General features: G+C 40.2%; 1 protein-coding gene and 1 long non-coding RNA gene across 3 annotated transcripts in view; one reads left to right on the forward strand and one right to left on the reverse strand.

Moving 5' to 3' along the window:
- Positions 1-1299: 1299 nt before the first annotated feature.
- Positions 1300-25050, reverse strand: part of IMMP2L (inner mitochondrial membrane peptidase subunit 2) — a 97265-nt gene continuing 73514 nt past the window's right edge. The window contains exons 4-6 of one of the 2 annotated variants that reach the window (XM_039346554.1): positions 10943-11000; positions 2663-2727; positions 1300-1714 (exon numbers count right to left, since the gene is read on the reverse strand). In XM_039346554.1, coding sequence (XP_039202488.1) covers positions 2707-2727; positions 10943-11000 — 79 coding nt within the window. In that variant the 3' untranslated portion in view covers positions 1300-1714; positions 2663-2706. Of the gene's footprint in view, positions 1715-2662; positions 2728-9267; positions 11001-25050 lie in introns of those variants that run through there. The other variant, XM_039346553.1, reaches the window with a different exon arrangement.
- LOC120309386 lies at positions 21502-23816 on the forward strand. Its single transcript, XR_005557074.1, has 3 exons — positions 21502-21553; positions 22711-22868; positions 23260-23816. It is a non-coding gene; the product is annotated as an uncharacterized LOC120309386 (long non-coding RNA).

Here is a 25050-nt window from a genome sequence, read left to right on the forward strand (position 1 = left end):
CAGCAGTCGTTCACCCTTACGAGCACCCACAGAGGCTCTGCAACATTCACCCTAGTTATTCCCTCCTTCCCCACCCCCACCCTGAGTCGTTTTCCAGGCCATTGCTGCCTGGATCTAAGGCCGGAGGACACTTCTGTGGCCCTCTGGTGGCCCGATCCAGCTACTGAACACCTTCTCCAGGCTGCTGCTGCCTGAATCTGAGGCAGGGGAATGCTTCTGTGGTCCTCTGGTGGCCCAATCCAGCTGCTGGATGCCTTCTCCAGGCTGCTGCCGCCTGAATCTGAGGCTGGCGGATGCTTCTGTGGCCTTCCAGTGGCCCGATCCAAGAGCCAGATGCCTTCTCCAGACTGCTGCTCCTGCCCGGATCTAGGCCGGGGGATGTTTCCATGGCCCTCCAGCAGCCTGATCCGGGTGCTGGATGCCTTTTCCAGGCCACTGTCACCCCGATCTGAGGCCCGGGGATGCTTCTGCAATCCTCTGGCAGCCCAATTCTGGCAGCAGCAGCCTGGAGAAAATGTCTGGTGCCCGGATCGGGCCGCTAAAGCATCCTGACATCAGATCCAGGTGGTAGCAGGAACCGCGACAGAGAGGAGATGGATCTTTTCCAGGTGAGTCTGGTGTGGCAGGAAGGGAAGGGGAAGCATGAAGTATCTTAGTGGGTCCAGAAGGACTTGGGGGCCTGTTCCATGACTAGGACTTCCATGGCCTTCCCCACCCTGAGATACCTCATGTTCACTTAACGAGCCGCATGAGTCTTAATGAGCAAGGGAGTGATCTTGTTCGAGGTACGAGATTCACTCTGAGTTTTCGAGTTACAAGTGGAATGGGCAGGCTCCATTACACTCATAACTCAAGGACTACCTGTACTGATTTTCTGGAAATATCAAGTGTAATAATAAATATTAAAAAGCTAAGTATCTCCAAAATTACATTTTTTTTCATTATTTTACAAATCACAAGCACAACTATGTGGGAAGAAAATTGATATAAAATTCATATATAAGGATTATATAAGATTATATAAGAAAAAAGAAAACCCATGAAATAAAACAGGAAACCTTAACAATGCAGTTACAGGTAGTCCCCGACTTATGACCACAACTGAGCCCAAAATTTCTGTTGCTAAACAATACAATTTTGTTAATTTTGCCCATTTTACAATCTTTCTTAGCATAATGTTAACTGAATCACTGCCGTTAATAACATTTTTGTTAAGTGAATCTGGCTTCCCTATTGACTTTGCTTGTCAGAAGGTCACAAAAGGTGACTGCATGACCCCAGGATGCTACAACCCTCCTTAATATTATATGCCAATTCCCAAACAGCTTCTTGATTGAGAAGCAAAACATCTTCAAAAAAAAAAAAACCCAAGAAAGTCCAGTTGCCTCTTGAAAAAGCACCTTTGGGACAACAATGACCTGGATGACTGAGAATCTCCATAGACATTTAGGATATAAGGATGTTATCTTCAAAATCACTAAAAGCACTCATTGAGGATTCTGAACATTGTCATCGCAATTATTTGTTTATTTGTTTGTATATTTATTATTAGGTTTACATGCCACTATCTCACTATCCAAAGCGACTCTGGGCAACTCTGTTTCTTTTAGTCATTTTCTTTTCTTTCTCTAATTCTTTCAGAAAAGTTCTTTTTACCTCTTGTCTGTAACTCTTCTCTTCATGTTCTTCTGGCTAATAAGCTGTTCTCCCCATTCTTTTTTATATATAAATGCAAAAAAATGCCAATATTATTTTATGTTGAAAAAACTGTCATTGACATCAAATGAAATTTTTGATATAAACATGAAGACATTTTCTCATGCTCTCCAATTTTTCCTATGTGAACACAAAGAGAATAAAAGCAGGAAGACCAGAAAAACAAAGAAGACTTGCTTAATGGGCTTCTAAAAGAATTAAGGCATCAAGCTGGAAACCAGGAGATCATAAGTTCTAGTACCGTCTGAGGCACAAAGCCATCTAAAACTTTGAGCCAGTCATTCTTTCTCAGCCTGGATGCCTCTTCTGGAAAACCTTGCCAAGAAAACTACAGGGACTAGTGCAGGTAGTTGCCAGGAATCAACAGAGATTAAAAGGCACCACAAAAAAAAAAAAAGCAATTGTTCCTATGTACGGTTTGGCTGAGAATTAAACTGATCCCTATCTGAACAAATACATTCCTATCTATTTGATGAGGCTAAGTATACATCATTTGATATTGTAACATTTATTGTTCACTGAACATTCTGTATCTTCTCAGTATAATTGCAATGCACCACTCTTCTGTGGATAAATATTACTTAATGCAGCACTTAATCAGGTATTTTTAAGATATTAAAAATTTTGATAATCAGACATTGATCTATGCCACAGCTATAATGTATGGGGTTGATTAGCAACTGCTATTCAAGTAGTTTTAAATAAAAAGCCTGTTATACTCTTGAAATTCTATATAGAATATTGCACTTTTATTTTTAAACATTTTCAATTAAACATGCAACTTATAGTATTAAAAAAAATCAACTGAACTTCACTGAAGCACGGACACAGATTTTTCATGGCTGGTTACTGCACATCATTATTGTTGGTGCAGTTACTATATAATATATTAATAACATTTCTTTGGAAATTATTTCCCTCAGAGTGTAAAATAGCCAGAACTCACCTTTAGCAATAATAAGCAAGCCTCCTTGAGTATTGAGAACATTTTCATCTCCAGGTTATACAGTTCTGTGGATGGCATGATAAATTAAAATAAGAAAATAAATAGAGACAGGAATTTGGAAAATTAAAAACAAGTTAGCAAAATAAATTGCATCTGTATGTGAAGATGATAATTGATATGGTAAGAGTCAGTTTGGTGTAGTGGTCAAGATGATGACCTAGAAATGGGGGGGAGGCGGGGCCAGCTTTCAAGAGGAAAGGCTGTGCAGAACGGCTCTCCATCTATGAGAGTCGAATACATAGCCTTTTCCATCCGATCAGCAGATTCTTTGGAGTCCCAGATTCCCTGGAAAGGAATGGGAAGAAAGAGGCGCCCTGCAGTGCAGCTCACAGCGGCAGTTGAGAGTGTGGATGGCAGGAAAGCCTCGGAGAAGTCGAGCGGGGGAAGAAAGGTGGCCCATAATGGTGGCCGGGAAGAGAGAACAACAGGCAGCTGGACAACATTAGAGGTGGACTAGCGGGACAATGGAGAGACGGACCTGGGCAAAATGATCCTGGCAATGAAAATTCCATCAACCGGCACATAGACCTCCTACCAGCATACCAGACTCTCAGAAGATGGGAGAAACAACGTGGTAATCCACGGAGTAGATGGCCATCCCATACGGTGTAAAAGCAAGACCATGGCTCTACAAATGGAGAAGCTGCGATCCCTAGGGAGGACAGCGAACTGGCAAAAGAGAAGGGGGGCCAGGTGACACCACAATGAGATAGCAACTGGCAGGACTGGAGTGATAGGGCTGCAGGTGAGGCAGCAAGAACTGCTATGGGAGAAGACGACGAATGGCTTGGAAGGACAGACAAAAAAGGAGGGGGGAGTATGAAGCAGGAATATCTGAATAGTTGTTCTTTGCAGGGTCAGGGAGAGGGAACTACAATCATCAGATCCACCAACAGGCTGCTGGATGAGAATCAATTTAACACATTGCAGAGTAACATAGCTAATGGGCCGATGACGTGCTGGAGGAGCCGGGTGCAGAGACAGGCAGCTGTATATAGGCAAGCTTTCTAATCACCTAGCATTTTAACTCTAATGACATCAATAGTTTGGCTGATGAAAGCTCAGTAAGTAACTTTTTTACTCACAGGTTTTTTTATATTAAACAGTCCTGTTTATTTTTATCCAGGTGTTCGCTTTTCTTATATTTTTATTGATATGCCCAGGATTCGCATTTTTAATGATATTAAGATACACACACACACACACACACACACACATATATATATATATATATATATATACACACACACACACACACAAACACATACATACACACATATATTATATATAATCATAAAGGTAAAAAAGAATATATGCAGTGTGTTATCTTCATTTTAGATGTCAAAAGGGTCTCTCTGCCTCTCTTCTCTCCCTCTCTCTCTCTCTCCCCCTCCCCTGCTTCTCTCCGATCTTCTGCTCACCTGGCAACCTGGCTTCAAGCTGTTCTCCAACAAGCTCAGGCAACCTTGGTTCTTTTATAACTCATGGACTTCAACTCCCAGAATTCCGGAGTCAGCATAGCTGGGCTAGCTAGCTCTCTCCTGCCCTTCCTGCTTCCTGTTTCCTGCTTCCTGAAGAGACGCAGCAAAAGGAGGAGCCCCGCCCAGTAAGCTTTTCAGCTCCTCGGAGAACACCGTGAGTCCTCTCTTTTTTACACACACACACACACACACACACACACACACACACACACACAGAAACAAAGGGGGGAAGCGCAAGTGCCTCTCTGTGTCTCTGTCTCTCTCTGCAAATGGCAGAAGAGGCTGGGACCTGCAGGGGAAGGATCAAAGAGCCACATGCGACTCCGGAGTCACAGGTTGCTGACCTGTGCCCTAGATAATACACACTCCCATAAAGCAAGAAATCCCCAAGCGTGAGGAGGAAGGGTACTTTTGTCCCACCCTTCCAGAGAAATAAAAGCGGCGGGTCACTCTTTTTGGGGGACAAAAACAAAGAAGAATATAATACCAAAGTGGAAGTACTATAAAGACAGAGCATTGACAAACCACAGAATTGAGAAAACTGTTAAGGGTTTTCTCATTGGACAGAATATTGGGGTGAAATTCGAGAAACTTTAAAGCAGAAATAATTGTTTGCTTTAAGTGTTGGGAAATGGACATTTGCGTACATCTAATGGTGGCATAGAGGTACAGCATTGAGCTTGTTGTGGCTAAAATGGACTTGGCACAATGCCCAGACACAAATAAATACCTAGCTTCTTTGATCTTCAGTCAAGCTTTTAGTTCAACAGAGAACAGCTGGCAATGGAGAAAAATATTTTGGGCTATTCTCTGCTTGGTGGAAGTTATAACTGTTTTGAAATTTGCTGACTATCTTGGATTACAAACATTGATTGAACTTTAAGTTTTGATTTTCTGTGTCTGGATTATTTTTTTACCAGGAGGAGACCAAGGGATTGACTGTAAGATGGTTGGACACTGTGGATTACAAGCATTGATTGGCTGAAATTTTTGGATTCCTGGACAGAAGAGTTGTGACAAAATACCCCTTGTTGGGTGGACACTGTTTAATTACAGCCTTTATTAAAATAAATAAATAAATAATAAAGAAGGAAAGACTTTCTTTGATTATTTTTAAAATGGAGAAACTCCACTCTCATTTAAATTGCAAGCTTATACTGGAAAAGATTTATGAGGTTTCTGAAGAAATATGTGCTATAAGGAAAAGGATTACTACAGAATGAAGAGTCAATGCTACCCCAAACTTTCAAACTGATTTTTAGATCACATCTGTTTATGCTATAAACCAAAACATACCAGAAGAGGAATTAAAGGAAATTAAAGAGGAATTTGTTACAATGAAAGAGATCACCACAGATCTAAGAACAAGAGATTATTCTTTAAACTTTAAAAGTGACTTTCAGATTACACCTGACTACTCTACAAACCAAAATACACTAAAAGATGACTTTATTGAGGATACAGAGGAACTTATTTTATCTTACAAGCATATTATCTATATTTGTGAGGACCAGAAAAAACAAAGATTGAGATTTGAACCTTTATTGCAGCGAGGTTTCAAGAATAAGAGAAATGGAGGTCCAATCCAGACGACAGGAAGCTTATTACTGCCTCAAATATCATCACAAGCAACAAGGAGAGATTTACCGGTTGAAAGGGAAGCATTGTTGTGGAAACCTGCTTGGCAGAAAAAAAAGCCTAGAATAAGACTGAAAAGAGAAATTTAAAATTATATATATTGGATATAAGGCATTTTAGAACTATGGACTGAGTTAAGGATTAAGTTTTTGAATAGAAATAAGAAAAAATGGGTGATTAATGTATGAAAATTACTATATAATGGAATGAAGAAAAGTGAAGATATGTTTTAGATTGAGATTGAATTAATAATTAATTGAATGTGATTTTAATAAGATGATGTGTTTTGTCTGATAATATGGATGATATTAGGTTTGATAATTAATTGGATGAAAACAGAACCTTGTCTAAAGGACTCAAATGATTTAAGGTTGTTATTATTTTATTAATAAAAAAACTGAAGTATTGATGGATTAGATATATATAGGGTAGATTAATATTTTATTTTTATTGGGAGATATTTGTGGAAGAAGAAATAAATAAGATTTATGATGAAATTAAAGAATTAAGATATATTTGGAAGGTATACCTGAACTGATAATGCGTGTATTTGAAGTTAAATTAGATTATGGTCTTGTAATTGCATAATAGGATTAATAGAAATTTAAGGTAGAAATAGACTAGTTTAAATATATAAGCTATTTGAGGGAAATAGAGAGGGAATATTTGATGTACTGATTGAATTACTTATATATGTTTTGTTTTTGGATATTTGATTACCCCAGCCCCATGGTGTGTCTCAAGCACTTTGTATTAATTAAAAAAAATACCCCTTGTTGATGATGGACCTATATTTTGGAATTTATTGGATTACAAAGGCTACACACAAAGACTATAAGAATTATATGAGATGATTTTAAACCTAAATTTAAATTTAAGTTGTATATTATTGTATTGATTATAAGATTGGTCCTGTTAAATAAGACTAGCACCTGGGAAATACAAATAGAGGGAGGAAACCCAAAAAAACCACCCCAAGTATCCACCTCTGAAGCCCCCAATCTGGTACACCAGAGACAAAGAACTAATAACTTCCAGAAGGAAATGCAATTCATATTGCAATCAATTAGAGAGGCAATTGAGTCATATAAAGAAGATTCAAGAAGAAACCATGATGAGACTAAAGAGATTCTGAACAAGATAAATGAGCAAGTTCTTAACTTAAAATCAAAACTAGGGAATCCCCAGAAAATAAATAAACAAGGAACCCAGAAAATAGAAGATAGGCTAGAAGAAACTGATCCAAAGACAGGGGATATAAAGGAAGGAAACTACAGACTGGCACAGACAAAGAAAAATACTGAAGACTTCGAGATAATACTGGAAATGGAAAAGGCATACCATCCCTCAAGATAAGAAAGAAGACTGTACAGAACAGATTATAGAGCCTTCAGAAGAAGCATTAGAAACTGGGAAACAAGAAAAGAAAAGAGAGGCTGAGGGGGAAAAAACTTGGAGCTTTTCAATGAATATGATTGGATTGAACTCCCCCTCAGAAATATCATATTTAAATGGCTTTCCCCACTACAAAGAATACCCATAAAATCAGAGGAAAAATTTGATGATTTAAATACACAGATTTGGAAACCTATCTGGCAAAGGAAAAAAGTTAGAGTTAGATTAAAGAAAATAGAGGACTTGATCTATTGGATGGGCCCTATATTATCAAATAGATATTTGAATAGATAACCTTTAGATACTAAAAGATCATCATATTTAGAAAGATTTGATTTATACTTAGGATGGTGTACTTTTCTATGAGATGGGAAACATGAAAATAACAGGATGGCTCTCAACAAGGGAAGGTTTTACTCACCTTAATGTAATCACTGCTGAAAAAATCGTTAATTTATAAAGATATTTTGAATACTGAAGGGAAAACAAAATTGAAATAAGAGTTGGGAAAACAGGGTATTGGCTAAATAAGGTGACTTTAATTGCAAATAAAATTGAGATATGAACTGGACAGAAAATATGTTATAATCTAGAACTATTGTTAGTAGATACAATATTAGAAAAATATGATGAAGAAGCATATATTTAATGTTATATGTATGTTATATGTATTGATAGCAGAAAGAATTGCATTTGTTTAGTGTTTGAAAAGTGAAGAAACATTACTTGAAGAGGGGATTAAGAAAATGCCAGAATGTGTAGAAATTGACAGAGCGATATTGAAGAACAAAGAAAAAAAAGACATAGAATAATTTTAATATGTATTGTTAAATAAAAAATGAACCCAGGCAACACGTTGTTTACTAAGCACCTATGATTTGTAAAAATAGAAAATCAATAAAATTCTATTAAAAAAAGAAGACCCTAAACAACTTTTCTAACAAACATATACCGGGGTATTTAAGTTGTAATAGAGGTCCCCCAGTTGTGCCTTTAATGGGATTTGACTTTATAGGATCTCATTTGGAATCAGTTCTTTGATGGATGTATTCTTGCATATTGCTCACATTCTTCTGTTCATCAAGCATTTGTCATTCCACTTTGGTGCTGCTGTACTACCTAATAGCCATGTATTACTTCTGTATCTATTTTGCTTGTGTTTCTACCCTATGGATAGTTCTTGTTTGGTGATTGTTTCATTTAGCAACCATTTGCAGTTAATAACTATCATTGAAAAAGTAACTTTATGACCAAATCTCTCATTTACAACTTCTACAATTCTATAAAGCAAAGGAAAGTTGAAATAAGATTATAGTCCTCGACTTACAACCATTTGTTTAGTGACTGTTCGAAGTTACAGCAGTACTGAAAAAAGTGACATGATTATTTTTCACACTTATGATTGTTGCAGCATCCTCATGGTGATATGATTAAAATTTGGATGCTTGGTAATTGGTATGTATTTATGATGGTTGCAGTGTCCCAGGGTCATGTGATCACCTTTTGCACCTTCTGACAATTAAAGTTAATGGGGAAACCAGATTCACCTAACAACCGTATTACTAATTTAATAATTGCAGTGATTCATTTAACAACCATGGCAAGAAAGGTCATAAAATAGGGTAAAATTCACTTAACAACTATCTTGCTTAGCAATAGAAACTTTATATTTCATTTATAATTTTTTATAGCATATTGGGTTTATTGTATTCCAGCTGGTTCATCTTAGGGACTCTTTGCATGAGAGACATCAGAGAATTACTTTAATTATGGAAATAAGTAATGAACTAATTTATTAATCGATTATTAATGATTTCAAGGAGCTTGGATAAAAATGAGGAAAGAACATAGAATAAGAGTTGGAAGGGACCACAGAGGTCTTCTAGTCCAACCCCCTGCTTGAGCAGGAGACCCTATACAATTTCAAACAAATGTTGTCCAGTCTCTTTTTGAAAGCCTTCAGTGATGGAGCACCCACAATTTCTGAAGGCAAGCTATTTCATTGGTTGATTGCTCTCACTGTTAGGAGATTTTTCTTTAGCTCCAGGTTGCTTCTCTCCTTGGTTAGTTTACAACCATTGTTTCTTGTTTTGCCTGGTACCAAAGAGAATGGAAAGGAATCCATTCTCTTTGGTATCATCTTCCGGTGAGAGAGACAGATGGAATAAAAGTTGAGAAATCACATAGACATCACTTCTCCTTCTTATTTTTATTGCTGCTTGGTGGATTGTGCAGAAATGCAGAAAAAAGATTAACATCGTCCTGAAGTAATAGAATTTAGATGGCTCTAAGAATTGGGAATGAACTGCTACTTGGATGACAGCTTCCAAAAGTCCAGCTGCTAATAGGAATAAAATAATAGAGTTTTGTAGTACTAAAAGACTGAAAAGTATTTATAATCACATGAACTTACATTGACATTTAATGAGGTAGACTTTGCTCCACATATGCTTAAGTCATAAAAATATGTTGGTATTTAAGGTGCTATTAGGAAACATATTCCTTCTTTTCATTTCTTTCTACTTCTGATTAGCGAGATTGACCTTTCTTTGTTAAATAATATAATAAACAGAAGGCTTCAAATCACTTCCTAGATGTGTTTGGATAGATTTCAAAATAATGTTATTTTATTTTATATTATTTTTATTTTATTTTATTTTTAAATGTGTTTTAGATAGAAATTGAGGGTGACATGATAGGCACAAAAATTCAGCAGTGTTTTTATTTCCCAGTTTTGCTAATACAGTAGCATAATCATCAAGGGAAATTTAAAATTGAAAAACGTCATATCACAATTTATAAAAGACTCCCTAAGGTAGTGCTCTAGAAATTTCTTCCAGCAGCCCACTCTTTATGTTGTTGTACAGTGTTGACTATTGCAAGATACTATATTCAGCAATATAGAAGTTGCTCGTGCCCTTGGGGTGCTATATCATGTTCTAATAGAGTTATGCAACAGTATATGAAACCTAGTGTCAGACTTAAAATAAGCAGCATGCTTTCATAGCTCAAAGAATTACTTTAAACTAAAGGCATACATCTGTATATCTTACATCCAGTGCTTTTTTTCTAAAAAAAAAAAAAAAAAAAGGTGCCAGAACTCACACGTCATACAACCCACCTTGCCTACCCTACAAGGTTCACCCTCCTGGCCACTCTGCTCTCAGCCATCCTGCCTATTTGTGGGAGGGGCATACTCAGCACAGCAGCGAAATTGGCAATGTTGGTAAAGCAACACCCTAAATTCAGCCTGGACCTGGTTGATTGATTGAGCGAAGTGAAGGCACAGAGGGAGGCAGGCAGTGCAAGTCCCCCGTACATGATACCATGGTTTTTTCCCCGTGGATTTTTGCTGCCAGAGTATTTAACTTTCTTAAACATTTACTTGATGCAGAATGTGGATTTTCCCTGTTCAGCAAAACACTGAAAAAGGCTTCGGAAGAATCTTTTCGTGATTCTGCTGCTGCTACTGCTCCCAGTTTTCCAAAGGGGCATCTCTGCAGGGATCTCCCTCCTGCGGCGGCCCCCTCCTTGAAGTCGTGCCTGCAAGCAGATGGCTCCTGAGCAGCAGCAGTGCCCAGCGCTCCCACCGCCTCCCCAAGTTTTCATGCCAGGCTTTGTGTCATGACTACAGCCCCTGCTCTATCTGCCGTAAGAAGAACCACCGCCCAGCTGCCCTCATTTCCCTCAAACATTTTTCACTAACCTGCTTTCCAGCTCCATCGCATTTCTCTGTCTCCGTCAAGTTTTTCTGCCACCACATGCTGGGAAACAAAAGACGTTTGTGGGACTACCGGTAAAAAAAAAGTTCAATCAGACTTTCCAACTTCTCATGAAAAAAAAATGGAGAAGGGAGCCACAGGGTGATGCAGGGTGGCAAGAAAATGCTCTTCTTTGCTCTGAATCGCTGCGCAGAGCCGGCCCTCCCCATTCTCTGTTCTCCAGTGGTGGATGGTTGGTGGAGGGAGGCAGCAGGGGAGTGGGGCAGCTCCATCCCCCTCCCCCACCTGTCTCGCCTCGTGGTGGCAGTGGTATGACACGCGCTTTGGTGCCCCATTGTGGCAGTGAGGTGGAACAAGAGTGGATAGGATCTTAACTAGGGGTTATTTTTTGGGTAGGGCATATATTAGGCACACCCCGCAAAATCAGGCTAGGGCTTATTTTTGGGATAGGGCTTATTTTGGGGGTAGGTCTTATTTTCAGGGAAACACAGTATTTAGAAACTTTCCGATGAATTATATTTAAGCCAAAAACATATGAATATTGCTTAGACATTAAAAATATTTAAACTCTAAATGGTGTGATAGAAAAAGAATGCTTATAAGCAAAGTTTTTTTTCAAAATGTTCATTGTTTCATATAATTGAGATTTTTGTGCTGTAAAAATGTCAATCTACTTTCAGAGAAAAATTAATATGGACAGGTTTCTATTATCTGTAAATACACCATAATTGTTTTTATACAGATGATGCTCTGGTAAGCAACTGTACCTAGCTGACCTTGGCTGATCCTGAAAAGCTAAGAGGATTTGGATGGAGAATCTCAAGAAAATGCCAGTGTAGACCTGACTAGATAGTATAAGGGGGGGGGGAACATGCTAGAAGAGAATGGTAAGCCACTTCCATGATGTCGCCTTTAACATTCTGACCATTGCTTCATATTGTTCTGTTTTTTAGTTAGATAAGTTAACAATGAATCCTGAAGCATCTTAGAAGTCAGCAGGATTACTCCTACATAGATAGGCACAAGACTGGAAATATAAAAGAACCCTGTAATTGAACAAAACTCAAAACTGCAAACAAAACAAGAGAAGAACATGAGACAGTTGACCTGCACAATGATATATAGCCAACAGTGTTTTTGCCTCAGATCATTATAGCAGGGGTATCAAACTCAATTTCATTGAGGGCCGCAGTATTTTGGTTGCTCTTGGGGGACCGGGTGAGTGTGGCTGGGATGGGTATGGCCTACTGGGTGGGTGTGGCTGGGGTAGGTGTAGCCTACTGGGTGGGCGTGGTCAGCTCAACATCGCTCGTGCCAGGGGCGCCTGTGTGGGCCTGGGCAGGACTGGGGCGAATCAGGGTGTCTCTGGGGGAGGAGGGTGGGACTAGGGTGAGCGCCAAGGCATGGTCCACTGGAGGAGCCTCACCGTCCCTCCCAGGCTGTGCAGAGGAGTCCACAGACGGTAGTGCAGGCTACCAAAAGCCCTGGGCAGCGGAGGTCAAGCGCCCAGCCATTGAGTTCAGGGATCCCACAGCCTAGCCTAGCCTAGCCCCACTTCCTCAAGGGTCGCCCAGCTGTGCTTATCTCCTCCTCGAGGTTGCTGCTGCTGTGCTCGCTCTCCTTGGCCAGGTTGCTCATGGTGGGGGCAGGAGGGCAAAGGGAGGAGACCCAGCTTTGTAACCAAAGCATCCTCAGCAATAGGATGGGAGACCACCAGGGGATGGGGAAAGGGCAGCAGGGCTACTGGTGGCCAAGTGCTAAGGCAGGACTTCCCTCAAACCCTCCCTTCCTCTAATGCCAATCTCCTTCCTTCCTCCCTCCCTCCCTCCCTCCTTTTCCTTCCTGTCTCCCTCTTTCCTTCTTTCCTGTTTCCCTCCCCTCCTTCCCTCTCTGTGCCCAGGAAGGATGAGGGGAGGGGGAGTAGCTGGCAGCATTTCCCTCAAAGAATAACAGTTGGAAGAGACCTTTGAGGTCTTCTACTCCAATCCCTCCTCAAGCAGGAGACCTATACCATTCCAGACAATGGAATATCCAATCTCTTCTTAAAAGCCTCCAGTGACGGAGCATCCACAACTTCTGAAGGCAAGCCTTTTCACTAATTAGTTGTTTTCACAAGTCCTTAGTTCTAGGCTGGTTTTCTTCTTGATTAGCTTTCATGTATTTTTGCCTTCTGATGCTTTGGAAAATATGTTGACCCCTTCTTCTCTGTGGCAGCCTGTCAAATATTGGAACACTGTTATCATTTCACCACCCCTAGTCCTTTTCATTAGGCTAGACATACCCAATTCCCACAAACATTTGTCATATGTTTTAGTCTCCAGCCTCCTAATCATCTTTACCATCCATTAACAGTGGCCACGAGCAGAGCCTTCTCAGGGACAGCACTCCAATTATAGAACTTTCTCCCAAGGAAAATATGAACAGTGCATCCCTCACCCATTTAGAGGCAACTCCAAACACACTGTACAGCCAGGCATATGTAGAACAACAACATTTTATGGTCAAACAGCACTAAGTAAATTACTACTAATTTTTTTTCTTTCTTAAAATACACACTTTTAATATTGTTTTAAGCAGTGCTGGTGATGCTTTGCAATAGTTGTCTTTGAGAGTTTTCTTGTAAACCACCCTGGATTTCTCTGAAACATTTAATTTTGAATTAGACGTTTATTTAATAAATTAGGCAGAAGGCACAGGGGGGACACGCTGCCAAAAACAGTGGAGTCTGTGTGTGTGCCTGCCTTGCCCACATCAGCTGTGCTCTCCATGGCACACTACAGCTGATCCAAGGCGGCTGGCCAGACACCAAAGCACTGCCAAAAATAGCAGAATCTGTGTCTGTGTCTGCTATGCACTCACCCATCACGCTGCGAGGCTCATTGTGCCAATTGCGCCAGTTCTGCAGCTCATGGCTGCAGGCTTTGAGGCTGATCCGGTGCAACGAGCCTCAAGGCCTGCAGCCATGACTGACGGTAGCGGCACAATTGGCATGACGAGCTTCGTGGCGTGACGGGTGAGTGTGTAGCAGGCGCAGGTGCAGACTCAGACCCTGCTGGTTTTGGCAGCACTTCAGTGTCTGGCCCGCCGCCTCAGAAGCTGTAGCATGCTGTGGAGAGCATGGCTGATGTCGGTAAGACAGGTGCGCACATAGATTCCGCTGTTTTCAGCAGAGCTATGGTGCCTGGCCCTCAAAGTGGAGCCGGGCGTGGTAAGGCATGGCCCACCAAAGCAGAGCCAGATGAGGAGAGGCCCAGTAAAGCGGGTCATGGCCAGGAGGGGCATGATGGGGTGAGGCAAATGAGCTGCAGCTGCAAATGAGTTGCAGCTGCTCCACCATCCCCCGAGCACTTGCCATTTCCTGTGTGTGCACCGGGAAGGTGCCCAGCCGGGTTGGGGTAGGCCAGGTCTGGGGCAGCAGGGGCCAGTCCCTTGCCATTTCTGGAACAGCCCCAGGGCCAAATCTGGACCGTTCGCAGGCCGGCCCCGGCCCGCGGGCCGTGTGTTTGACATGTCTGCATTATAGTCTTACCACTGGAATGAAATATGAAATAATAAAAATATTGTATTTATATATGCTAAAATTCCCATGGAATAAATATTTATGGGAATAAATGAAAATATTATTGAACAGTAGTTGATTTAAGCATTTCATCAGTTTAATCACTGAAAATGGTAATGATTTTTTCCCTGCAACCAATTCATAATGAACTCCATTCTTTATTACTTGATAGCGCAGCTCAGAATAAAGATTACAGTTCTGAACTGACTAAGATAAATGGAGCTATATTTGGTATGCCTTAATCACAAAAAGGCTCTGGATAAATATGTGGCTCAAATATGAACATCTCTCATTTTGGTAGATGTATACAGTATATTTTACAACTTCCAGTGGTATAGATACTGTGGATATTTTCAAAGCCACAGTTTTCAAAACAATACATTGAAAACATATTACTTGTGCCATGGTCGCTATTTAGAGGAAACCAATATAATTAGTGGCACTTAGAAAAAGCATTTATGTTGTTGCAAGGACTAGGACAACTGTAATGAAAGAGTATGAATAGACCACCAGCAAACAAAGGATAATGGCATTTTCTATACCCCGAAGGCCTTCTGCATTGCTTGGTTGTGCTGAAGTTTCCCAGTACACTCAGTGCAGACTATTTTTAACTTGATGGGTGAATATGACCTTAGAGTTGACATGCTATAGAATCATGTTTAAATGCATAATCATGCATTCTTTAATGCTCTCTTTGATTCTAAAGAATGCTGGCAACTACAGGTTTCCTCTTTAGGGGAAAAACACTATTGCATTAATATATTGTACAAATTCTTCAAGTTCTTGGTTGAAGTAGGAAAAGATAAATTCTTTTATTTAAAATTATGATCCTGATTTTAATCCCTTTGAGAGTAAGAAATTATTGCCCACATATAACTTTGTAGCATATTAAGCTAAATTCAAAGTTTATAAGTGTCTGGTCCCCATAGATCCCTATCGGGACACTGCCATTCTGGTGGGAGGGGGAACCTCGGGGCATTTCTATGATGTATCCATTTTACTTTGTTCCTCTTTTGCTTTGATGTATCTTCCTGGGAAATGAGAGGGGGAGGGATGACCAGTAGCCATCTGCTTTGTCACATCTCTGGAGAACCATGGTCAGAACGCCTGAGAACAACTTATCATCTTCTCAGCTCAGAGTTCTCACAACACCTTCGCACCTCTGGATTGGGTCTCTATGGACTGGGCAGTTGGGAAGGGTTTTGAACAATGGCGTTTAACCTAACGTTTTTGCGCAGGAACTTTATACTCTGCCTGCTTTCTCTGCAATCACTATCTCTCAATAAAAGATCCTTTTGAAATGCTGTCTGTTTCAAGAGTTTGTATTTTGCTCTGTCTGTTTCAAGAGTTTGTATTTTGCTCTGGGAGGTCAGGGGGGGAGCGGGGAGGGGGGAGGGGGGTGGGGGTGGATGGGTTGAAGTTTAAATAGTTCAGATAAAGTAGAAATAGTCTTATTGTATATAATATTAATGTTTTAATTTTGAGAGAGGAACTGCTTGGGCATTTCCCCTGGACCACATCAAGAGGGAGAAGAAGAAGGTGAGAAGTAAGTAGGAAGGTTGAGGTGAAGTAAGTTGGTTTGAGGTGGGATGCGGTTTGGGGGGAAATGGGCGGGCAAGAATGAATGTGGTGTGTATCAATTTGTTTTATTTTTTATCTGAAGTATTTGTAAGATTGTTATGTATTGTAAAGATGAAAATAAAAATTTTTACAAAAAAAAAAGAGTTTGACTTTCTTGAGGGAATAGCTGAGGCAAGACCTTAGGTACCTCAATAAAGTAAGAATATAATAAATATATATTATCTAAAGTTATTGGACAATAGAAATCTTTGCTCACACAATGTTTTATCTGTGAAGCTCTGAAGAGTGATCTACATAACCAAATTGGCCAGATTTCTATGGAAGCATGCTACATTATTTAGTAACTCAGAAATTCAGAGTAGATGAAAGTCTGGACTTCAGCACCCACTGCTGATTCATGTATGTGTAAAGAGGAGTCTCTATCTTTCATTATTCAGCACTCAGGAAGTATCAAACTGTCTAATTAAGGCAAGTAACAGCTGTGTTTTTAAAAATCTAATTGGATATTTAAACTGGCAATTTTCTTCCTGGGTGCAAATCTTAAGAATTCCTAAAGAGAACATGTATCATTTTAAGAGGAAAAAAAGATTGCTGAGGAACATGTAATGCTTACTTAAAAAAACAACCTTGAAATATCAGCTTTCTTTCTTTCTTACTTTTTCTTCTTTCTTTTTTACTTTGTTAATCATTTTTAGAAATATGCTTATTACAATGACAGAATAATATCCCTAGATTCTACTAGAGTTCTATGCCCAATTCCATAATTTTATTTTATATAGGACTATTTTTTAAAAACGAATAATAATAATAATGCTGAAACTGAGTTCTTTTGTTACCTGTGCTTACTTCTCTACCTAACCACTACCATTCAATACACCCCCTACCAACAATGGATCAGATTTTTAAAGTTATCATGAAAGAATTCACACATCTTTTCAATTGGGTTCTGACATTCCTTTCTGCCTTTCATTTAAGTTAAACCATGAAAGCCCATGAAAGTATTCTTCAATTTTGAGAAGAGATAGAAGTCTGCATTAGACTGTGTATGGGATAAGACAAAGATCCAGCTTGTCTTTTCCCTAGCTTGAGATATGAGTCATCAATGTCGTGATATTAAAGTAAAATTTCATTTTTGCAGTTTCAAATTTTATCTAATTATTGTTTCAAAGTTTGGAGTGCTGCAACTAATGCCAGTTTTAAGAAAGTCCATGTAAATAACACAACCATGTCCCCAAAAACTGTAATCATGAGTTTTCCTTTTTGATTCCCTCACTCCCAATTTTTGAAGCTCTGGAATATACCATGGATTGACTCTTCATTTCTGGGTCATAATAATGACCCCACGTTTGGCTTTTACCATGCTGTGAAGAAATTCCTCACCCTCATTCTCATAGCATGGCAACAACTGCTGGAAAATGACCACTGTTTCACCTTTGCCCTCGGCATGCAATGAACCCATCTTACATAAATCTGATTCTGAAGAATATCAAAAATGTAACATGTTTTTTTTTTTTGAAATGCCACATTTGGCAGCAATTTTCCTTTGAGTGATCTATCATTTGCCCTTAAGGAATCCTTATTTCCTATTCCTCACATGAAGTTCATTGATTGCTGTCACAGTTCACTCTCTTCATTCTTGTTCACTCAAATCAGTTCTTTCCAGTTCACTTCTTTATATTTTTTGGCCCAGTGATGCATAGTACTCACATCAATACTGTTATCACCATAAATTGCATTTGATAGGGAATTTCTAATGGAGGTAATCCCTCAGCAGTCAAAAAATGAATGTTGATGAGTTGCTTAAAACATGTTTACATGTACACAGTGCAGGCTTTCATTTCACAAAGAATAGCAACACCATCTTTTTTTTCACTGCAACTTCCCCAAGGAAGTGAAAGAACAAGTAAGGAACACATATCAGAAGTTCTAGTCCTTCAGTACTGCCATCTGTTTTTGCCCTGAAACTGAAGGCATTACTTTTCATTTAATCTTTGTACAGGTGCTTTAATGCTTTAGTGATTTAAAGCTATGCCAAGGAACTCACCTGTCTCTTTCCTATCATAAACTCAATTGGCAGATGTTGCAGAAATTACTGAAGAAATACAAGACTATAAAATATCAAGTACCGTATATGCCGGTGTATTAGGTGACCCGGCGTATAAGACGACCTCCATCTTTATTGCCGAGTCACCTTCCTAGAATGTCGTCTTATATGTTGGAAACTACCAGTATTTCCGGCGTATAAGACGACTCGGCGTATAAGATGACCTCCGTCTTTGGCACCGAGTTTAGCGCTTCCGAAAGTCGTCTTATACGCCGGCATATACGGTAATAATATCTGGGCAACTAATTATGTACTCATTAAAAAATTCTAATAGATTGTAGTGGAATATATGGGTGACCTTGGAGAAAGAGGAGACGTTGCCTAGGAAAAATCAAACAAGAGAGGCAAGGGGACCACAGAGGGTTTAATGGTTATAGAAAGAAATTTGCAAAGGATCCCTCTCTATGAGTCAAGCAGTTAAAATTGGCAAAGGAAAATTTAAATCTTCAGATTTGCAAGATTCTGTTAATGTAGCCTTAAATAAAGTAGAATTAGTTCATCCTCTTTACTGTGTTGTTACCTTGAGAGGTTTTGGAAATATTCAATTCACTGCATACAAATATTCAGTTTACTGCATAAAAATATCATACATGCTTAATAATTTAAAAGATATACAGGCAGAGATTGATAGCAATTGAAATTAGTTTTATTGTTGTTCCTAAAAGTACTTGACCATGTATTTTTTTTAATGTACTTGCATGATTCTTGAAGACTACAGTCTTAAAGCACAGCTATGAGTAGATTGTATATACTAACAAGAATTATTTGTAAATTGTCTGTATAGGAATCTGTAGTAAAATTCTTTATTCCTATATTTACCTACATTATGCAAATAATGTTTGTAGTTAGTCGCGAAGTCGTGTCTGACCCATCACGACCCCATGGACGTTCCTACAGGCCTTCCTGTCCTCTACCATCTTCTGGCATCCCTTTAAGCTCATGCCTACTGCTTCAGTGACTGCATCCAGCCACCTCATTCTCTGTCGTCCCCTTCTTCTATTGCCCTCGATCTTTCCCAGCAATAGGCTCTTCTCCAGTGAGTCCTTCCTTCTCAGTGGTTCTGTGTCCAGTTCTCACTGTTGCTTCTTGACCCGCATATAGGTTTCTCAAGAGACAAATAAAATGGCCTGGTACTCCCATCTCTTTAAGAACTTGCCACAATTTGTTGTAATCCACACAATCAAAGGCTTTAGCATAGTCCAGTGATGGCGAACCTTTTAGAGACCGAGTGCCCAAACTGCAACCCAAAACCCACTTATGTATCGTTGGGTGCCAGGTGGGTGTGGCCATCTGAGTGGGCGTGGCCCATTAGGTGGGCATGGCCACAGTGGTAATGGCAGACTGGGTGGGACTAAAAAGTTCAATCAATTCCAACTTTGCAAGATCTTTTTTTTCCCACAAGAACTTGAAATTGATTGATTGACCCTTTTTTTTTCCCACACAGCGGCGGAGGCCTAAAGCAAAAAGGTTTTATAAAACCCAGCTGAATGCCTAGGACTCAGGCGACAGCACGCACGCCCACAGAGAGGGCTCTGCGTGCCACCTGTGGCACATGTGCCATAGGTTCGCCGCCACGGGCATAGTCAATGAAGCAGAAGTAGATTTTTTTTGGAATTCCCTAGCTTTCTCCATGATCCAGCATATGTTGGCAATTTGATCTCTAGTTTCTCTGCCTCTTCGAAATCCTGCCTGCACTTCTGGAAGTTCTCAATCCACATAGTGCTGGAGTCAAGCTTGTAGGATTTTAAACATAACTTTACTTGCATGTGAAATGAGTGCAATGGTGTGATAGTTTTTTTCTCCTTTTTAATTCTAAGCAAATTTAATTACACCCTTATATAACTAGCCCCAATTTGCATTTCAAAAATACACTTTGGTGAAGTCATGGCTTTTTAAGAAGAAAGTACTTCCCCATTATTTTCAATGAGAATTATGCCATCAAATCTTCAGAAAAATAAGAACTTGCTTTCACAAAAAATATATATTGCTTTTGAAGTGCAATCGATCAAAAAGTAAAGTTAGATATTATTTAAAGGGCAGATATTTTTAAAAATTACAGTATTATCTTTCTACAACAACCCCCAATAATTGTGATTTTTAAATCTTCACACGTAACTGTTCCTGGTTATTTATCTAATAATATAGTATCATATAGTATCATTAATGCTGATAATAATTTACTAAATATGCTACTATTAATGATTTTACAAATAGAGAATATTTTATTTCAAACCAACAAAAACTTAATACATCTTGTGGCATAATGTTTTGGGATCTATCTACAGAATGCTATTTCAGCTATGAATGCAGAATATTCTGATTTTTTCAGTGTTTTTATTACTTGTTTGATATTTTGGATATGATTTTCATAATAGAAAAAAAATGGATAAAAAAATAAAAGACACAAAAATGTGTTACATATCAATGAAATTTAGTAATGAGTATAATTTTAACTGTAAATTCAGTATTAACCAATCATTTAATGAACTATTATGAGCAGTTTCAAAGTTCACCTTGACATTTAAATTATTTTAAAATGTATGTCTGTACCCTATGACTATTTTAAATCACAATAATTGATTTGGAATGAAGTATGTAATTACAGTAACCCAATGTATTTGGTGGGCCTTTTTTCTTCAGGGAATAAAATTGAACGGTTATCCCTTTGCCATATTTTATTTCATTCTTCCAATTCTGGTACCTTCCTACCTTCTGGAGTTCAGGTTTCATCCAGCAAGGCCAATATTCTATTTTGTATTGTTTTTTTTTAAATTCAAGCCATTTATAGAGAGGAAACACCCAATACAATATTTTTAATTACACAGACATGAAATGATGGTACTAAAGTGCACTGTCCAGTAAAAGATTACAGAACAGCCATCTGCATGCAATTCGCATTAACGCAACCAATAAGGGAAACTGGTTTGCTGAATACGGGCAGAGAAGTTAACAATACCATGTTTCTCCAAAAATAAGACGTCTTTTTTTTTTCCTCCAAAAGAGGCACTAGGTCTTATTTTCAGGGTAGGCCTTACCTCACCTCCAGCACTGACAGCCCCACCCAGACGATCCACTTCTTCTGGGGCCGAAGTTCTGCAGCACCATTCAGGCCTGCATTTTGCAGTCAGGCCTTTGCAGAAGGCCTAAGCAGCCGAATACCGAGCTATGGATTCAATCAATAGCTTGGTGCTCAGCTGCTAAGGTCTTGCAGAACTGAGCTATAGATTGAATCCATAGCTCAGTTCTTGGCTGCACAAGCCTTCTAGAAAGCCCTGTGACTGAGAAAAGCTGGCCTGGCTGCAGAAGAGGCCTCAGAAGAAGTGGGCCGGCAAGGAGAGGCCTGGCTGCAAGGTAAGTGGGTGTGGGACTGGTGGGGCATCTCCACACCCCCACCATAGCTTGATTTTTAGATGTGTGTCTCGCCCCAAAATTGGGGCTTAGTTTTGAGATATGGCTTATATTAGGCCCCCCCCCCAAAATCAAACTAGGGCTTAGTGTTGGTGTAGGCCTTACTTTCGGGGAAACACAGTAAGTATAATTCATTGCCTCTCTAAGGCTTTAAGAAGGCAGGCTGATATAGAAAGATAAAGTAACAAAGCTATCATTATCATCATCATCATGATAAATTTTTCTTATATGTAAACATTGACCTTTGTCCAACCATGTCAAGAATTCTCATTACCATTCCAGACAATACCTGTCCAACCTTTGCTTGAAAACCTCCAGTGCTAGAGCACTAACAATCATGAAAATCATCTTTACCAAACTTACACCCAAAGGTTCTTCTCCTATCTTCACTTTTTTTCTGTGACAGCTTTTCAGTTATTGGAAGACTAATATCATCTGTCCATTAGACTTTTCTTCTTTACACTAAACATAGTAGTTTGTTTAACCATTCTCCATAGGATTTAACTGTCAAGCCCCTGCGGGCTTGCCACTAACTGAAAGGGGGGAGGGGTCACGGGTGCAACCAGAACGACAGCGGCGGCTAGAGCAAGCTGATAAGAAACGGGCTCCCCACAAGCCATTCCGGGTGGAGGATACAGTGTATCTATCCATTAAATACTTACACCTGAAAATGCCCTGCAAGAAATTAAGCCCAAAGTTTATAGGACCATTCCTGATAGTACGGGTAATTAACCTGGTTACTGTGGAACTGAAACTGCCCCATCTCTTGGGGAGGGTGCACCCAGTGTTCCATAGTAGTTTGCTAAAGCCAGTGGAAGGGTTCTCCTTGCGGCCCATTACAGGTTACCGGGTCTTGTCATAGGGGATCAATACGAGATTGATGAGGTGTTAAATTCTCGACTCTACCAGGGTCGATTGCAATATTTGGTATGCTGGAAGGGATACCCTGCCCCAGACGCATCGTGGGTGGCGGAAAAAAGACATAAAAGCCCCTCATTTGCTTAGACTGTTCCACCGAAAGCATCCTCATAAACTGGGGGGAGTGGGCCGAGGAACCCACCGTAGCCAAGTACTAATCAACGTCTCTCCTTGCCTTCCAGGTGGAGCCCTGATAGGGGGAACTGCCTGTCAAGCCCCTGCTAGCTTGCCACTAACGTCATCCTGATTTACACAACCAACATGGCAGAACACACTCAATTGGTCCGGCAGATATTAGACAAACTACTGAAGGCGCACTTATACGTGAAACTTTCTAAGTGTGAGTTTCACCAAACCCGAGTGGACTATCTGGGGTACTGTATATTGGGTGCAGGCATGGAAATAGACCCTGCCAAAGTCAGGGCCGTACAGGAGTGGCAGGTACCACGGATCCGCCATCATCTGCAAAGCTTTTTGGGGTTTGCAAATTTCTATACACAGTTTATCCCCTCATTCGCAAGAGTGACCCTCTCCACCAGGGTCAACTGCAATACTTGGTATGCTGGAAGGGGTACCCTGTCACAAACGATTGTGAATGGGGGAAAAAGACATAAAAGCCCCTCATTTGCTTGGACTGTTCCACTGAAGACATCCTCATAAACCGGGGGGGGGGTGGACTGAGGAACCCGCTATAGCCAAGTACTAATCACATGTCTCTCCTTGCCTTCCAGGTGGAGCCCTGATGGGGAAGCTGCCTGTCAAGCCCCTGCGGGCTTGCCACTAACCGGGAGGGAAAAGGGGTCACGGCTGCAACCGGAGCGGCGGTGGCTGGAGGCAGCAGCAGCGACAGCCCTCCCCCTTGTACCTGAATGATGGCCAGGGGCCGTTTGGAGTATAGCTGGGAGGCCATTGTGATCGGATGGCTGGGAGCCAGCTGCTGCCAGGTCATCATGCCGGAGGATGGCTGCCAGTCAAACTTCCAGCTTTGCCAGCTCAGCTGTTCAGCAGTCCGCTGGATGGCTGATCGGCGCAGATAAACAGGGAATTTGAAACCAGCCCTCGCTTGCCCTGCTGCCACGGACCAAAGCCTATGCCAGGCTGATTGCTGAGAGCTGTGAACTGGGTTGTTGTTCCAGATGCTGGTTATGTGGGTGGGGGGAGGCCCGGGCGGGATACGTCTATTTAGCGTGCTAGGAGGCAGTTGCTTCCAGCACTGACTTTGTTTGCATTTGTTTTGAGCTCGCAAGCCAGAGTGTACCTAAATAAACCAGGTTTCCTTTGAACCCAACATCCTGTTTTCTGTTGGGCTCATGTCTGTGGTTGGGACCTTTGACATTAACCTTCAAGACCTTTACTATCTCTCTCCCTCATCCATGTATTTCTTTTTTTAAAAAAAATCACCTCTAGAACAACAGAAATAGGTGAGATAAGATGGGCTTAATAGTTACCCAAATGAAATTCCATGTCTAAAAGTGAAGTAGAATCTAGGTCACCACTGTCCTTAACCACTATACTACACAACAGATTTTCATTTGATACACTTTGTATCTTGTGTTATTCAATTCATGCCTCTCAAAATGTATAATTGATTTTCCAACAAACTTTTGAAATTTTGTGTAAGAGTATTCTTCACTTTTATAAATGGGTTTGTGATATTCAATATGCATAGTTTTAAAGTCAAAATGAAAAACATGCATAAATACGCCCAATGATAAAAACAATACCAAAGCATTTGTACAAAGACTTCTTAAATCTACTGCCAAATAGCTTGTAGAAGATTATGAGTATTTTTTAATTACTGTATTTATTTATTACTTGTTTTGAACCACCAGTAGCCAAGGCACACTAAAAGATATGATATGAATAAAAATATTTATAACGACATGTAATAAAATGCAAAATGAAAACACCACACAGACTAGGCAGCAGCAAGGCAACGTTCAACATCTTTAAAAATCAGAATTGTTGTTGTGTTGTTCGTCCATCAATTTCGATGAAGACCTTGACATCTTGTGGGTTATGGGCCATTAACGATGTGTCCGTAGGTGGCTAATAAGACCGATGTTAGCACGGAATGTTCTGCCACATACTGTTAATTCAGCATTTGCAGCTCTGGCTTTGCGGAGTGCTCGCTTTTCTTGTGCCAAGATCGTCCTTCTGTGTTCATACGTCTGGCAACCCTGGTACACCAAGGTGCGCCATGTTGGTCGATCATGTGCCAGAAGTTCCCAAGAGATGGTGTTAATATCCAGGGATTTAAGAGAAGCTTTTAATGTGTCTTTGTATCGCTTCTTTTGTCCCCCGTGTGATCGCTTTCCTTGAGACAGCTCACCATAGAAGAGCTGTTTAGGGATGCGATGATCTGGCATCCTTACAACATGGCCCGCCCAGCGCATCTGGGCTTTCATCAACAGAGTGTAAACTGATGATAGACCTGCTCTGGAGAGGACATCTGTGTCTGGTATCTTATCCTGCCACCAGATCCTCAGAATTCTACGAAGGCAAGTCATGTGGAAGTAGTT

The sequence above is a fragment of the Crotalus tigris genome, unplaced genomic scaffold, assembly GCF_016545835.1.
Source record: "Crotalus tigris isolate CLP2741 ecotype Arizona unplaced genomic scaffold, ASM1654583v1 scf7180000018006.973166, whole genome shotgun sequence".
Lineage (NCBI taxonomy): Eukaryota > Metazoa > Chordata > Lepidosauria > Squamata > Viperidae > Crotalus > Crotalus tigris.